At 44.5% G+C, this 17,720-nt stretch overlaps 1 protein-coding gene across 1 annotated transcript in view; it reads right to left on the bottom strand.

Moving 5' to 3' along the window:
* Positions 1-221: 221 nt before the first annotated feature.
* The window catches only part of ARCN1 (archain 1), a 153,224-nt gene continuing 135,725 nt past the window's right edge, over positions 222-17,720 (bottom strand). The window contains exons 8-10 of the mRNA XM_069224754.1: positions 15,666-15,774; positions 14,695-14,899; positions 222-2,144 (exon numbers count right to left, since the gene is read on the bottom strand). Coding sequence (XP_069080855.1) covers positions 2,055-2,144; positions 14,695-14,899; positions 15,666-15,774 — 404 coding nt within the window. The 3' untranslated portion in view covers positions 222-2,054. The remainder of the gene's footprint in view (positions 2,145-14,694; positions 14,900-15,665; positions 15,775-17,720) is intronic.

Genomic DNA, 17,720 nt, shown 5'->3' with positions numbered 1-17,720 from the left:
GATCATGGCACAGAGAAAGATTGAAAGCAACTCTGTTTCCAGAATGCATTGAAAATAGTGAACACTTTAAGCGAAGGTCAAAATATGTAAGAAATGCAGTGAACAACATCAACGACATAAAAGAAGCCATTTAGTTACACATAGCCTAGTATATCGCCAGTAATTCACTTCCCCCTCCACCCCCCTTCACAAATTCGGACATAATAACCATTAGAATCATGTATTGTTGTAGATTACACTTTATTTCTTTTAAGAAATCACTTCCTTTCGGGGTTCTGTGTACAGTGGAATGTGTGAGATTCCCTAGGTAATTATAATACAGAGTTACAAAATGTTGTCCTTCAATTTTTATTTTAAAGCCTCTCAAATAACTCAAATGAAGAGTCAAAATCTGAAAATAAACAGCCTCTTAAATGTATTTAACAAGCAATACACTGACTTAAAGAAATCTGAATGTGGGGCATAATCTACAAGAGTGAAGTCACCAGCATTTCGATCTCCTTAAGACCAACCACCTGACATTCCAATTAGTTCAACATCCACAATCCACATCAGCAGTTTTAGGAAGCAGAGGATAGTAAAATATGCTTTGAAAAATCACCAACCACCTTTAGCCTCTCAAGTGCTTGGAAACACCACCGCAGCTGGTGAGGGTAGTTTGGCTTCAGTGGTAGACTTGTGAGGTGGTGGTAAGGGCTAGGGGGTGTGGATGAATGACTAGCCAAACTTTATGCGTGTTTTATTTTTTTTTATATTGCAGCTTTACCCAACCAGTTGAGCAATTACAGTGGACAACTGGTTTGAGGCAATCTGTAGGAGAAAGCAATTTCGGGCATTAAAGAGGAGAGGTCACCTTTAAGCATTCAGGAGTCAACAATGGGGCATTCCGTGGAAGAAAGCATTCAGGTGTATGGGGGTGAAAGGGTATTCAGGATAAAAGACTACGCATCATGACCCTTAAAATATGAGAGAATTTCTACCTTTTGCTCTAGAAAGGTGATGGAAGAATGTGGTAGGCTCAGAATTTGACATACTTTACATTAAACAATGTACTCTAATGAGCATTAAATTGTACAGTTGTTAATGGCAGGTGCCCCAAGGAGTGGCAATAATTCGGAGTGATCTGATGACATTTGAGGATAGGATTATAGAATCAGACAAGCCAATTAAAGTAGAGAAAGACTGGTGTTTAAAGAATGTAATGAGATCTAAAGTATTACCATATGTGAATGAATTAAGGGAGATAAGCCATTTTGGAAACAACCTTCCAGGTGGCTGCGGCATGTTCTGCAAGAGTGAAAACAGGATCTGTTATTTCTAAATCGCCCATAAAGGCTGACATTGGGCAAAAGGACGCTGTTGCTCTGAATATGAGCCACAAATTTCAAAAGAAGTTGCTTTTAAGGCCAAAAGCTGCTCCAATCAATCTCTCTAAAACTCCATGTCAGGGCACTATACTGAATAGAATAAAAAGCAAAATATACGAACAGACACACAAACTGAAAGTTGTGACGCAGGGCACATTAGGCCAAAAGGATTCAAATAGCTGGTCGTTTCAGACAGTGGGTGCTCTGCAGACATGCGTCAGGCACATCGGGCACAGCTAGGTTTTGCAGGTTTGAGGCCGCAGAGAAGAGAGAACTACAGAAGCTCACATGAAAAGATTGACAGACAGGAAGGAGGCTAACGCCGAGGTCCAAGCTTCAAAACTTAATTATGCCCAAATCCAAAGGAGTAGGAAGGACTTGGGGGGGGGGGGGGGGGCAGACATGAGTTGGTTGATGATAAAAATCTACTCCTCCCAGTCACCAGAAAGCCAACCCTAATCTGCCATTGAGACGTGCAACCCTTGCCCACCCTCCACAAGTTAATGTTGATTCTAAGTCACCCACCATCAATTCTGGCGGGATAGAGTGGGTGAAGGCCTGGGAGAGAGACAGGCCAGCTCTCTGGAAACACAGTGGGAGACTCTTCTGCCTCCTTTACGTTCCCAAAAAAGATTCAGCATTTTTAAAGTTAAAATGGAAAAGTCTTCAGCTTCTTCATCCTCAATGTCACAGGATCTCATATTTTTCGACCAGGAAGGCAGTTTCAGTGGAGAATCTCACAAGGCTGTTCCCGTCAACATGGGTCACTTTGTTAACCTGCAGGACGTAAACAAAGACAATTAATGAATGGACCCACTAGAGTTGCAATTTAACAGAGAAGTCTTTTATGATGATGTTTCGTTTTCGAACACGGGAGCCTGGAGGCAAAAAGTCGACTAACCCTCAAATGGGCAACAAGTCCATGCTGCAAGGCTAATACTAACACTGAAACTATAACAACTAAATGGGCCGACCAAACAGAAGCACTTCACGGATAAACTATTTATTTCGAAGTGTCCCTCTTTGACTGGTCTGCCTGTACATGAAACCACACAAATTCCCTGCCCCTCAATTCAGAAAGCTTGTAGGGTTTCAAAATGCATTTTTCACAATTTGCTAGACCTTACGGAGAAAAACAAACTACTGAAATTCAAACAAATTAGAGAGATTTAAGAGTGGGAGAGGTCGGAAAATAGATGGAATAAAAATATTACTTACCTGTAAAAGCTTATGCTGGCTTGCATATCATGTTCTTGGACGAGCAGGTGTAGCAATATAAGTGCTTTTAAAGCTTTCATCTCTGTTCTTATTTTGGGGATCCATGCACGTGCCGTTAAGTTTTTAGAGAAAACGGCGACCATCACTACCACCCTTACAGAGTACAACACTGTGTTTTATAGTGCCCTGGTTTACTAAAATTAATCCTTTGTTAAAATTCAGTTAAAATGTGTTAATCCTTGTTTATTTCCTTACAGCATATTATATCCGATGTAAATTTGGATGCATCCCTCAGGTTGTGTCATTTAACACCTTAGTATTGCCACCGAAGATTTCTGTTTTAAGGTGATCCTGAAAATTAAGTATCTTAATTCTGAAAGTGTGTACTATTTAATGAAAGTATGGTAACATCCTTTTCTATCGCAGGGATGCTTATGGTAAGGAAAACTGATCAGAGATAAAATACAGCAACATAAAGGGTTTAATCCGATCAGTAGTTTCTAATTAAATTTCCATCCTGGACAACTCTAGTTGGCGCCACTGTAAACTCTTGATGGGATTAAGCAAGTTACCAATATTAAATTTTCTTTACTGGCCAATCAATTAATCCTAGAAGAGTCCGGAATATGCTTCAAAACTAATCCTTAAATCGAGATTAAATGTTAAACTCAAAGCTTGTGTTGCAAGGAAGTTTCAAGTCAAGGATGTTACTTTAAAGACCCAACGGGATATACGGCCCATTGGACAGATGTCCCAAATATCTATCCATCTATAAACCATCAGCAAAGTAGGCGTTTTCAGTGAGGCATCACTTCACCAGAAAACATCCTAGATTTAATAGTGTTAAGCTGCAGAACATTCCAATTGATTCCTCAGGACAGAGGCACATCATACTTTAGTAAATGGCAATGACTACAATTTTGAGTAGTCTATAGCCGCCCTGTCATATAAAAAAAAAATCACCCACTAATGCTTGTACTTGATTGTATTGATCAAAATAGTATCCGTTCACCTAGCTACACAAACCCTCATTTTTTAAAACACCTTTGTGGAAAGTATATGGTAGACAAGAGCACAAAACTGACGTCAGCACGAAGGGGTGTTACTTATATGATGGCTCTGCTCCATTACTTCTGGTGTTATATGGAATAGGGGTGGACAGAATTGGCGTAGTCTCATTCCACGGAATGACATTTAAATTCTACATAATTCCGTGAAGAAGCAGGTTGGCACCGCAATGTGAGGTGCATACCACTCTGTGCCCTATTCATACTTAGGTGAGGGCACCAAGGGGTATGCAGTGGTCTTTAGACAGGGTTAGAAGAGGGAATAGTCCCTCTGTGTTTAAAAACCACTGCAGATTAAACTTTATCTGCTGTGGTTTCCCTCTTCCAGTCCGGTTAAAAATTAACACCACTGCAGTTTAATTTTGCCCATGAAGTGGCGGAATTTAATGAGTAATTCTGTGACGCAAGAGTAACACAGAATTACCAAATTCCTTCAATTCTGCCCAGGCCTAGTATGGAGCCGAAATGAAGCCGTATTAAACCTCCTGGTGTTGGGTGGGAGCACTGCTACCCCATAAATCTTTACCATTACACCCAACTGTGAAAGTTCAAAATAATGGCCTTAGTGGTAGCCCTTGTGGGTATGCTTATGCTTAATAAGTTGAGGATACCTACTTTCACAACAGCTGCTAAAGTGTTGTAATTAATTAAAATAAAGAGTTTAGTCAGTGGAGTGACTACGAAGGAACACAAGTACAGAGCTCTGTTTTTTAGGTCGGGCGGGAAAACGCTATGGCCTGTTGTAATCTATCTGTGGGCTTTTAACCACGCCCAGCGCACGTCCATCACTATCAATCGTTCATGGGCTTGCCTTTCAAAAATCCTTTATCATTGGTAAATGCTTTACATTTGTCCCTCCTTGGAGCAGTTTTGTTATCGCCTTGACCATCGACCTTGTTACATGGATAATTGCACGTTTGCCGATATGTGTAACTGCTAGCAAATGTCTTTTTCCTTTTGTGTCCCTCCTTCATGCTTATGGTGGCCATGGCGCTTTGAATTGGCTGGCTTATGTCAACTGTTTTACTTTTTATTTCCAACTTATATGGCAAGAAAAGTCCAATTACGAATTTACAACATTAATAGCTCTAACTCAAGCAAACACGAGACCCATTGCACATAAATGCTTGTTATGTGAATGATGGCCTAGGCCACCGAAGTTCAGGGAATGCATGTGCCTTAATCTGATAATATAGGCTGATGATTTTCAACACTTCTCATTTGACTGTATCTACTTTCTGGAACGCTTTTGGGACCATAGTGTGTATTGTCCTCTATAAATCAACTAATGAGCTCAGCAAAAAACATTCCCAAACTGTACAATTTAGAAGGACTGTATTAAACACTTCCCTGGTGCTGGCTTTTCATTCCGTTGACTGTATGACAGTTTCATCAGAGCCAATCTGTTAAACTGATGTGAGTTTCTATGTTCTAGATATTTGTTGAAGACTAGTGAGCGAATAGCATAATGTGTATTTGTAGTAAGGGGAGAGATGCGGCCAACTAACTACATTGATGCTTTTCAGACGTAGAGTCTAGTCCACAGCTTTTCTCTGTTGTTCCAAGGTAACTTAAAGTGACCACCCCCCTCTGGTTTTCTATCTTTTAAAAAAAAGAATAGTCATATTTCCTTCCAAGCTGGAAGAACAAGTTACTTACCTTCAGTAACACTTTTTCTGGTGGATACAATAGCTACCTGTGGATTTCTCACCTTATGAAGTCATCCTTGTGCCAGCATCCGACGGAAAGACTTCGTCCTAGCTCTTCACGTAGAGTCGACGAGGACGTCACAATTGCACAGCTCCACGCAACTCCGTCTGACGTCACCGTGCCAATAAGAGGTCCTCGCCAGCGTGCTGACGTCAGTCTCACCCATTTTTTACGTGCCTTTGAGGCGAACAGGTGAGAACCGACTTCCACAATAAATCCAATAAATACATATATACATAAAACCCTCATGATGCAACATAAATCAAAACCCATCATTTATATATACAGGAATAAATATCAATATACACATATATCTATACAACCACATATCCTAGTGCAATCAGACAGGCAACGGGGAGGCGGGTGGGACTGTGAGGAATACACAGGTAGCTATTGTAGCCACCAGAAAAAGCGTTACCTTTACCCAAGTTGCAGCCTTACAAATGTCCACCACCGGGACTCCTCTTGACAGGGCCGAAGTGGCCGACTTAGCCCTGGTGGAGTGGGCCCTGATACCCTCAGGAGGAACTTTCTTTGCCAGTGAGTAGTGAACTTTTATACAAAGAATGACCCACCTGGAGATTATTCTTTCATGGACTGCTCTGCCCTTCCGCTGACCAACATACCCCACGAACAGCTGATACTCCAGGTGAAAGTCTTTCGTCCTCTCAATATAAAAACTGAGAGCCCTTCTAGGTTCCAATCAATGGAGTCTCTCTTCCTCTTTAGAGGGGTGGGGAGGAGGGTAGAAAGAAGGAAGGGTAATAGTTTGCCCCATATGAAAAGGAGTGACAACTTTTGGCAGGAAAGCCGCCCTGGTTTTCAGTACCACTTTATCAGGGAAAAACAAGGTAAAGGGGGGTTTTACGGAAAGGGCTTGAAGCTGCCCAACACTCCTAGAGAGGTTATAGCAATAAGGAATACAGTCTTAAGAACCAAATACCTTAAAGGACATGAATACATGGGCTAGAACGGTGAACCTATCAGAAATGTTAAAACAAGAATTAAATCCCACTGAGGCATGTGAAAGGGCGTGGGGGGAAACTTATTAAGCAAGCCCTTAATAAACCCATTTACAATCGGAGATTTAAATAAAGAGGGCTGGTCCGGGAGACAAAGAAAAGCCGAGAGAGCGGCCAAATAACTTTTCACTGTAGCTACTGAACAGCCTTTCTTTGCTAAATCAAGAGCAAATAACAAAATATCAGAAAGGTGGGCTTTCAAGGGATCTTTCCGTTTCTCTCCACACAAATTAACAAATTTAGCCCACCTACTGGCATAAATGGATTTAGTGGAGTGTCGCCTGGACGATAGAATAACATCCACTACATGTGGTGGGAGAAAAAACAAACTTAGGTTGCCCCGTTCAATCTCCAGGCATGAAGGTGCAGGCTCTGGCGGTGGGGGTGTAGAATCTGCACCTGCGAGAGGAGGTCGGCCCTGAGCGGGAGACGGAACGGAGGGCACTTTGAGAGTTGTAGAACGTCTGTGTTCCACACCCTTCTTGGCCAATCTGGTGCCACCAAGATGACTTGGGCCCTGTCTTGGCGAATCTTCCTCAGGACCCGAGGATACAAGGGTAGGGGGGGAAATGCGTAAAGCAACTGGCCGTCCCAGGGTATTTGAAACACGTCCCCCAACGCTCCTTGCAACGGATACTGGAGACTGCATAATGACGGGCAGTGCGAATTCTCCTGAGTGGCGAATAGATCTACCTGCGGAGACCCCCACATCTTGAAAATGTACCAGACTAGGTCTGGATGGAGACGCCACTCGTGATCGGCCAAGAAGTGCCGACTGAGACTGTCCGCACGTACGTTCAGAACCACAGCCAAATGATTTGCTATCAAGTAAATCTGATGGTCCTGAACCCAGGACCAGAGCTGCAGAGCTTTTCTGCAGAGAAGGTATGACCCTACTCCTTCCTTCTTGTTTACGTACCACATTGCTGTAGTGTTGTCCGTGAGGACTTGAACCCACTGACTGCGAAGCGAAGGGAGGAAGGCCTTGAGAGCCAGACGTACCGCCCGCCGTTCCAACAGATTGATATGAAACATCTGTTCCACCGGAGACCAATGACCCTTGATCTCCAGACCCCCAGATGAGCACCCCACCCTAGAGTGGAGGCATCCGTAACAACTGTGGCCACTGGAGGTGGTAGTGAGAACAGCCTTCCTTGGGAAAGGTTGCCGTCCACTGCCCACCATTGGAGATCCGCTGCAGTGTCCCTGGAGATCCTTATCGAATCCTCGAGATCCCCTTTGTGCTGAAACCACTGCCTGCGGAGACACCACTGAAGATCCCTCATATGCCAGCGCGCATGAGTGACCAACAGAATGCAAGAAGCAAACAGACCAAGCAGGCACCTTGAGGACCAGAACAACTGTTCCATTTCGAAACATTGGAATCAGCGCCTGAATGTCCCAAATCCGCTGAGGCAGAGTAGGCCTGATACAATGTTGTACCCAGTACTGCCCCTATGAACAGGAGGCGTTGAGAGGGCTCCATGTGAGACTTGGGCACGTTTACCGAAAACCCCAGATAGAACAACAACTGGGTTGTCACCTGCAGGTGATGCAGCAACAGCTCTGGAGACTTGGCTTTGACTAACCAATCGTGCAGGTAAGGGAATACCGCTATTCCCTTCCGCCTGAGATGTGCTGCAACCACCGACATCACCTTTGTGAAGACTCGAGGTGCTGAAGTAAGCCTAAACGGAAGGACCGCAAATTGGTAGTGTTGCGACGTCACCACAAACTGGAGATACTTCCTGTGCGACTTGAGTATAGGGATATGAAAGTACGCATCCTGCAAGTCGACAGACACCATCCAATCCTCTTTGTTCAATGCCATAAGTACCTGCGCTAGAGTCAGCATTTCGAATTTCTCCTGCTTGAGGAACCAATTCAAAATCCTCAGGTCTAGGATCGGTCTCAAGTGACCGTCTTTCTTGGGGACCAGGAAATATAGCTTGAATAACAACCCTGACCCCTTTCCTGCTCTGGAACCAACTCTATTGCACCCTTTGATAACATGGCCAGAACCTCCTGTTGCAACAGAAGATGGTCCTCTGAACAAAAACGAGGGAAGGGGGAGGAAGGGAGGAGGAAACTCCTGAAAGGGGAGAGCATATCCTTTTTCCACAATATTCAACACCCAGGAGCCGAGTACTGGGGCCTCTGAAAAACCGCCCCACAACCAAAACCTCTGAACCTGCAAAAAGACCTATACGGGGCAGCCGGTATTCTTCTTCAAGGAGATGCAATGCCTTTCTCCAAGATCTCAAGCGGGATTCTAACCTCGGCGTCGACATCGAATTCACCAACGCCAAAGCCACCGCTTCGGAATCCCGACCAGGCACAGAAGATGTATGAATCCGAGCATCACTCGGACCCGGCGTTGACACTGACTCCAACAGCACCTTCATCGGAGTCGGCTGGCACGCAGGTAATGGAGCCGGCTGGCCAGGAGAGAGCATCAGCATCGGCTGACGCAGAGATGGCAACAGCACCACGGATCTAGATGGTGATGCCATACCTCGAGGAGACATCATCGACCCGGCACCCTCAACCGGGCAAAACGGCTTCATCTGATATGGAGCCGGGGAGCCCAGTGAAAAAGCTAATGGCCCGTTGGACCCGCCGGTGCACCAGCAGGGGCCATAGCCTGGAAAACAGCATACATGGCATTTAAAAATGCCGCCGGATCCGCTCCTGGAGCCGGGAAGGCAGGATATCTCTTATCTTGATCCTGCTGCTGCACATCAGGCTCTTGCGGCGCCGGTGAAAACTGAGGGCTATGAGGAACCACCTCATAGACTGACAGCATTGAAGATACTTCTGGACTCTGGGGCTGCGGAGTCACAGTAGGGCTCACCTCCCAATTACTTCGACGTCTAGCAGATGGAGACCTTGACCCCTGATCAGCTCTGTGTCGACCGGTGCCATGAGTCATGATGGCGGCGTGAGTCATGACGACACCTCTTCTTGTGCCTCCTGGAAGACGCAAGAGATGTAGCCCTCTTGTGGCCCTTCTGCTTAGCCTTCGCTAAGAAAAGCTTGGTCTCTCTTTAAGTGTCTTAGGATTCATACTCTGGCACGATCCACACCCTTCAACATCGTGCTAAGAGCTAAGACACCAAAGGTAGTTCTCATGCGGAACAGTGACCGACATCCTACCGCCACATTCATTACAAGGCTTGAAACCCGATTTTCTCGGGGGAGACATTGTAACTACCAAAGATGCACACTATCCAACGAGCCAGGAAAAATAACCGTTGGTGTCGAAGGCATGGAAAAAAGAAAACTGACGTCAGCACGCCGGCAAGGACCTCTTATTGGCACGGTGACGTCAGATGGAGTCGCGTGGAGCCGTGCAATTGTGACTTCCTTCTCGACGTGGAGTGATAGGAAGAAGACTTTCCGTCGGATGCTGGCGCAAGGATGAATTCATAAGGTGAGGAATCCACAGGTAGTTTGTATCCATCAGAATATGAAGCTTGAAAAGCATAATCATTTATGACAGTGAAACATCCAGAATGCTATGGAAAGATATGCAATAGCAGTAGTAGAGGAATTGGCACTAACTGTAGTTGTACCTGGAAGGATATTTTTTCACATGTGATGACCCATCTGCAGCAACAGATATGCCCCTGCTATGTCTTTGTCGCTTCTTAGACATAGTAAGTGAACATGGAAGCCATTTTTAAGTACATGTGCTAAACACTGGCTAATACGAGTTCCGAAGCTCGATGTGGCTACCAAGGGAGCTACATGCCCCTGGAAAATCAGTTTGACAATTGGCTTCCCCAGACTTGTCCCCAGTGCCAGCCTGTCTACCTAAACAATAGTGCAGCCCCTCTCACAAGTGTTTTCCATTTGCTCTTCAAAGGCAGCTTCAACTGTAATGGCTTGCTGTGGGATACTGAACTTTTGTTGCAGTAGTCCCCCACTTACTTTTTGCCTGGTCTCTGATGCAACTTTGACTGAAGTGAACTGGGTTTCTGCTAACCAGGTCCACAGTGCCGATGTTCCTTCCCCAAAAATACACAACTGCTACAATTGTTGGCAATACCTTCAGTACCTTTGTAAATGGTACCCCAAGAGTACCTAAGGGAATGGGTACCAAAGAGGGTCCTCATGGTCTGCAGCATGTATTGTGTCACCCTCAGGGACTCCTCAACTAGCTCATTCAGACTACCATTGCAGTCTGTGTATCTTGGTGCAGCTAAAAGTGAAAACACGACCTGGCACACAACCTGTGTGCCATCCCCACTAACACTGCATGCAATATATGTAAGCCACCCCTACAGTAGACCTTACAGCTAAGGCAGAGTGCATTATATTAGAAGTGTGGGCATATCTGCCATGTCTCTGACAATTCTTAGACATAGTAAGTGATCAGTAAAGCCATTTTAAGTGCATGTGGTAGACACTGCTCAAGACGAGTTCCCCGGCTACATGATGACCACTGAAAATAGGATGTTTGCTATCAAACATCTTGTATGAAAAATCCTCACTGATGCTGGTGATGGATTTATTAATACATGCACCCAGAGGGCACGTTAGAGGTGCCCACTGCATACCTACTAATTACCGGAGTACTGGCTGACTAGTTTTAACTAACCTGCCACCAACAAACAAGTTTCTGACCCCCCAAAGGTGAGAGCCTCTGGTTTCAGGCGGTCAGGGAGGGGTGTTAGCACAGCCTTCCCAACAGGTTGACCTGCGAATCTGCATTCCAAGGCAGGGGGCTTCCACGAGCCTACCACCCTTAGCATGCAAATCGGGCTTCCCTCTACACCCGGACGTCCTAGATCCCCCTCAAAGGAGACCTATTGGTGCGGCCTTGGACCTTGTCCAATACTCAACTTATGTCCAGAAGAACAGTCCTCTAAGTCATTGTCAGTACCTCTATGCAGTATCTGTTTCTTCCCATGGGATAACATTATGGCATCCGAGGCTGAAAAAGCACCTCTGCACCCAGACTCCCTAGTGCCTCCCAAAGTGACCTGTTGGTGCTGCCTTGAACCTTGCTCTATACTTTCCTTAACTCCAGAAGATTGGTCCTGTAAGCCGCTGATGCAGTATATGCCTTCCCTCCATAAGATAACATTACCGCTCCAGAAATTGCAGATTTCCAAATCTGTAAACATTCATGACTCAAAACATACTTACCTGATCATGATGATCTTGGTGCCTAAAATTATATAAAGATAAGTGTTATTTTTATAAATGGATGTTGATCTCCTTATTGAGTTGTGTGCATCATTTATTGGCTGCAGCATGCAGCAAATGTCTAACACTCCTCTCTGGCAAGCACAATACTGCTCTACCACAGTACCCCCTAAGAGAGCACTTAGGATTGCTAGGGCAAGCCCTGACCATTTATAAGGGAATAACTGGACTCTTTGCACAGTATACCTCATTTTGGTATACAATATAGAGATAAAGCTTCCTACACTCGCCTTTTGGGATAACACCTGTGAGGCCTCCTGCCAGGGGAAGGTAACACGTCCTCCAATGGCAGACCTTTATTGTTATCTTTCCTGTGAGTGATTATCATGTCTCCTCTGGAGGACAGACAGCTGTCTGCAGGACAAACCCGTATTACAAAAGTAAACGGGCACTGGAAACCTTGGGCAACTCAAGTGGCAACTTCTAAAGTTGCACTTTGCCCAATAGTGACATTAAATTCGATTTAACCATTAAATCAGATTTAATGCACTAATTCTTTTAATAACTTATAGTACCAACTTTAGTAGTCCCATTCAGAAGTTAAAAGGGCTGAGGTGTCAGCCTTGAACTCTGTACTTGCCAATGGGGCTACCAGCCTTTCCACAGTTAAAAACAACAATATAGGGTATGTACTGCTGGAACATGTAAAAGTAAATATTCCACTTTTTAGCATACAGCACCCTGCTTTAGGGCTCATTAGGCCTACCTTAGGGACGATTTACATATATTGAAAAGGGAAGTGAGGGCTTTCTTATTACCTTACATAGCAAAGTTGAACTAACAGTTTAAAACTGCCCTTTTATTCTGTAGTGGCAGACTCTGAGCCATGGCAAACAATACCATGGTGGCACAACAGGTGCTACAGTCCCTGGGGGACACTAAAAACGTGCAGGTCCTGGGTATCCCTGGTACCATATACTAGAGACTTACGAGTAAGTTGTGATGCCAATTGGAGACAAGCCAATTTACCATGTACCACTCTAAGGGTCAGAACACATAGCCTGAGTCTTATTTAGCTGGGTTCAGGGCATTCAGAGCCATGGCACCCGCACCTAGCAGACAACTGGGGGTAAACATTGGGGTTTAACCTGCAAAGGGTCTATTTCCTTACAAGTTCATATTAACTTGTTTCAATACCTAAGGTCTAGAGTCAGTGTCAAGTATTGTTTTGGTACTAGGAAGTACGCTAAATAGACGCCATTACCTGTCTCCCTTGGAGGGACTGGCTCTATGGCTCATTTGTTTTGTAAGTTCCTAGACCTCTTCTCGCAACTGTGTTAGATTCTGTTCCCTTAAGGTTCTTGTCTTTGTAGAAAAATAAGGTAGTGGTCAGGGGAGTTCTACGCAGTAACTGTATCTCATAATGTTTAAGATCCAATTGTCTGTGGTGACAGACCTCCACTCCTGCAGGAATCCTCCTATTTCACACCCCACTGGTGTTATGTTGCGGGCCAGCAGAGTTACTTCCTTGGTCCCTCATTTGCTGGTTGTCCTTTCCTTCAGGGTTTCCTGCAAAAGGGCTGCCTCGCTGGGTGTTGCCATTGTTGTTGAGCGGGCTGGTGTGTGAGGAGAGAGGGGAGAGAGGTGAGAGTTGGGGTGACAGGGGGGAGAGGGCAGAGAGAGGGAAAGGGGGAGAAGTGGGAGGGAGAAGGTGGGGGGGCGGAGGAGGAAGGAGAGGGAGAGAAGAGAGGAAAGGAAGGCACAGCCTAGAATAGATGCACAGCATGTGAATCAAGAAAAAGATTCATGCTGCAAAACATGTCTTTTTTAGATACATGTCAGTAAACTTGGTTATATATCCTGGCCTTGCTGTATAATGTCAGTTGTTTTACTCAGACTGCAATCATTAAATACAAGGCAGGACAGAACTTTTTATTTTAAATTGTACTATTAGAGGCTTCTAGAATTATTTTTTTTCAACCAAGCCTAATGAGTGAACAAAGTTGGAAAATAATCTAAAACTTCCAAAGGCACTGAAGGTGGGAGGAACAAAAACACAACATTCATTGGCACAGCCAACAGGTCTCTCCTTTGGGATCTATTAGCTTTGACAACTGCTTTTTGCGGAACCTTACAGTACCAGTGGAAGGAGAGGTAGGTGCACGGGTGAGTTGCACAAGGTGCAGTAGCGTTCCTCACTCTAACAGTGTTCTGACAAGCTGCAGACCCGGTGAGGCAGATAGGAGGTCCTGGAGCAAAGTCCCTTGAGGCCTGAGTGGAGCATGTACGGACCGGAGTCAGTCTGTTTCCACTGTGAGAAAGAGGCTGGGCTTTAGCAGGAGAACAAAAACAGAAAAAACCGGGGGAAGGGGGTGAATGTGAAAGCAACATGGGGTCAGGTGGGTAGGTGGATGGATGGATACCAAAGCAACACCGAGGGCTGGAGGGACATGAAAGCAACATGGAGAGCACGGAGGGAAACAATGGGGAGAAGAAATGTCCAAACAAAAAAATGCAGATCGTTAACAAAATACATTATGAAACAAAATTACAAATGCTGAATGCCAATACATTGTATTGGATTTCAGGCTCCGGGTTTGGCACTGGGATTGCCATTGCAGTAGACAAGCTGCAGATAGGGTCAGGCAGCCGGGGGAGCCTGAAGCAAAGTCCCACGAGGCCTGCACGGAGCATAGATAAAGCTGGGGGTTTTAAAAGCAGCGATATGGAACACTGCTAAAGAGCTAGCCGGCAACATCAATTAGCAGGGTGGGGTAAGAGAAGAAATCAGCATGTACTGGTTGGGGCGGGGGGGAAGAAAGACATATGTGAGAGCTAGTCAAAACACGAACAATCCTCTGAAAAGCAGTTTTCAAATTAAAAATAAAAAAGTCCCTGAGGCAGACACTAAAACAGGTAAAGTGGAAGGAAACAACAAGTACTGGGGCACTGCTCCATAGGTGTGAATAAACAACAAAAGGGAGGGACAAAAAAAAAAAAACTAACCACTTAGAAGCAAGGATTTTCAAAGGACACATTAACAAAAATAAACAAGCATGAGGCGGCAGTAAGCACACAAAGTAGATACAACCTGTCTCAAGATGGCACAAGCGCCATCTAGGCTCAACCTAAAAAGGACACCAGGATATCACCCACCTGTATATTACAGTAATTCTTCTTAGACACGAAGGAGACATGTACAGGGAAGAAGTCATTGGGCTGCCCTGCAATGCTGAACTCCAGGCTACCATTTTTGTTCTTCGCATCAATCACCGGTAAGCACCACTCCAGTATGTTTCGTCGACTATCATGACGATAGTCTCCGTCAATGTCACCAATCACAGGGGAACCAACACCAGATCTGCAAAAAGAAAAAAACGTGCAAGTTGTACACAAAAATACTACAGCAGGAATAAAACTAAACAAAACCAATGCCATTACTCCTTGGTAAATGTACCCATCCTCCAGTCCTCTATCACACTTCTAATAGTTCTGTTTGAGGAGAGCATTCATTCTCTATAGCACCATACCCTACACTTCCGCCTCTGGTAGAACACAATTAAAATAAATAAATTAATCAGACTCTTTGGTATGCAACTAAAGTTAAACAGGCAGACCAATAAAGGAATCAATGGAACTTCCACATCTACAGCCACAAAAGTACATGGGGAATAACTAGTTCACTAATGATCACACACACACACACAGACTGCCAGAAGAGGAGCACAAACCCTAGGAAGCATACACAACCCTTTGCAAAGCAGCAAAAAGAGAAATAATACACAGTAGAGTACACAGCTTCTGTGTGAAGAGCTGAATGAGATACTGCAGACTACTTAACTTAGGATTGGCATTTCCTGTCAGGTCAGTACCTCTGACCAAACAGGAAGTACACTCATCCACACAAGTCGCAGCAAGGCAAGCGCAGGAGCCCTGGAAATAAAACTGGAACAGGGACACACACACACACACAGTCTGACTAGTCGAGCAAGATGAACTAACACACATGTACATTCAGAACGTGACGCAATAAACAACACATATTTGTCCAAAAGGCTTGCAGAAAAATAAGCTGATATGTGCCAAATAAACCACCCAACGGTCTACCCCACTGGTGCTATACGTACGGCAGGGGAATGGTAATGACCACGTCATTTAATTCCAGGTTTTCCTCCTGTAATTCATACTCAATGTTAACATCGCAGCCATTCCCACTCTCTGACGGCCAACAGTTAACTAAAAATGAGAAAAAACAAACTGTAAGGAAAGCGTCATACAGCGCCAATGAGAATGTTCTATTACAAGTCAATGCAACAGAGAAAGCATTCACAAGCAGGAGATTTGGCAAATGCAACATTAAGTTGTGTTCAGCAGAAAAGTCTTAGTCCTGTCAATATAGCAGATAAGAGCGTGTTTTACATTAAGGTGTGAGATGCCCTTTCTGCTACAGATTCTGGCTGAGGGAAGAAGACAGGGAGCTTGATATATCGGGTGATGTGGAATGGGTAATATGACTTTTGGGAGGAATTTAGGGGTTGGTCCTAAGGACAACTATCATTATGAAACTGAAAGGCTCTTCTAAGGTGAGGGCCTGCAGTTTGCTAACACTTCTTAGGAATGTGATAATGACAAGTAAAGCAACCTTTCAAGAAAGAAACTGTAAGGGGCATGAGTGTAGTGGTTGAAAAGGAGTACCCATAATCCTACTGATAAGACATTAAGGTTCCAGACCAGGACAGGAGGAACTGTAAGTGAGATGACATCTTTGAGCACCTCCACAAAAGTTTTTTTTTAGTTTTTTTTTTTTTTTAAATGACAGAGATCCTAAACAAAGACAAGTGATCCCAGTTTGGCATGCAAGATGGAATGGTGTCCAAGTGAAGAGCACGGGGGTGTAAACAAATTTTTTTTGTAGGTCAAGGAGGCAACATACAATATCCTGAACTGCCAGTTTGAGAGGGTTCAAACATTCGGAAATGCAATAGAAGAAAAACCTTTTCCACTTGGCAACATAACAGGCGTGCATAGTCGGCCTGCGTGCTTCTTTAAGAATGAATATGGATTTTTGAGGTAGACAGAGGTAAACAAATTCTAGGACACAGGAGCAACATTGCCAGATTTAGCTGCCTGGGGCAGGGTGCCTGATCTTGCCTTTATGCAGAGTGAGAAGGTCTCGACAGTTGAGGAGTTTCTTGTGGGGTAGAACTGACATCTAGTGGAGGCTAGAGGAGCAGGGTTGTCTGGCCCATGTGGAAGCCACCAGGATGAACATGAATGAGGCTTGTAGAAGCATGTGGACCGTGTATGGGATGAGTGGGACAGGATGAAAAGCATAGTCAAAGATTCCCAACCAGTTCATCCATAGAGCATTGACCAAGGACTGACTGTGCGCAAACCTGGAGGTGAAGTTTTAGAATTCTACACTGTGTCCAGGGGTGAAGAGGCTGACTTCTAGGACCTTTTCAGCGATGGAAATACAGGCAAAGGATTTGGGGGTGGATTTCCCATTTGCAGAGTTGCTGTTGCATACTGCTGAGCAGGCCTGCAGGTCATGTTCTCCCAGCAGGTGCTGCATAACTAAGCTCTATAAGGCTTACTTTCACACCCACAGGTGAACTGAATTCAATGCACCAGCAACTGAATTAAAAAAAAAGTACAAGTTATTGTAGCCACACACAACCCCACTCAATGCATACCTGATGTGGTGTCTGTGCTCTCTAGGTTCCTAAACGCCCCTAAAGAGGGGACACAGTGGCAATTTGAAAAACAAACTGTTCTCCACATTACACACAAATACTGCACTAACAAAGATCATGTTTAAAATAGTTTATTTCAACAAGTTCAGCCTGTTGCTTAGAATATGAAAACAACCACACAGAATATTAATAAAACAGCACTAATGCATGTTGCGAATGATGAAAATAACATTAATATTTCTACAACTGTGAAAATTACGTCTAGCTATGAGCTACAGTATGAAAGCATGGTTTAGCATAACTTGCATCTAGAGTTTCTTGAGGAGAATAACCACACTGTATGCCTGTTCACAGTAAGAGGATGCAATTATCAGTAGCCGGGAGAGAGTATTTCCTCAAAAGGAAAACACTCATCAGCAAAAACTTCTCTCGTCTCCCACTTGGCTTGGTATTGGTTTTCAATGCAGAACGGGTGCTGCGACAGCC

This window comes from Pleurodeles waltl, chromosome 3_1 (assembly GCF_031143425.1).
Source record: "Pleurodeles waltl isolate 20211129_DDA chromosome 3_1, aPleWal1.hap1.20221129, whole genome shotgun sequence".
In the NCBI taxonomy this organism is placed as follows: domain Eukaryota; kingdom Metazoa; phylum Chordata; class Amphibia; order Caudata; family Salamandridae; genus Pleurodeles; species Pleurodeles waltl.
This window is presented reverse-complemented; position numbering and strand designations above follow the sequence as displayed.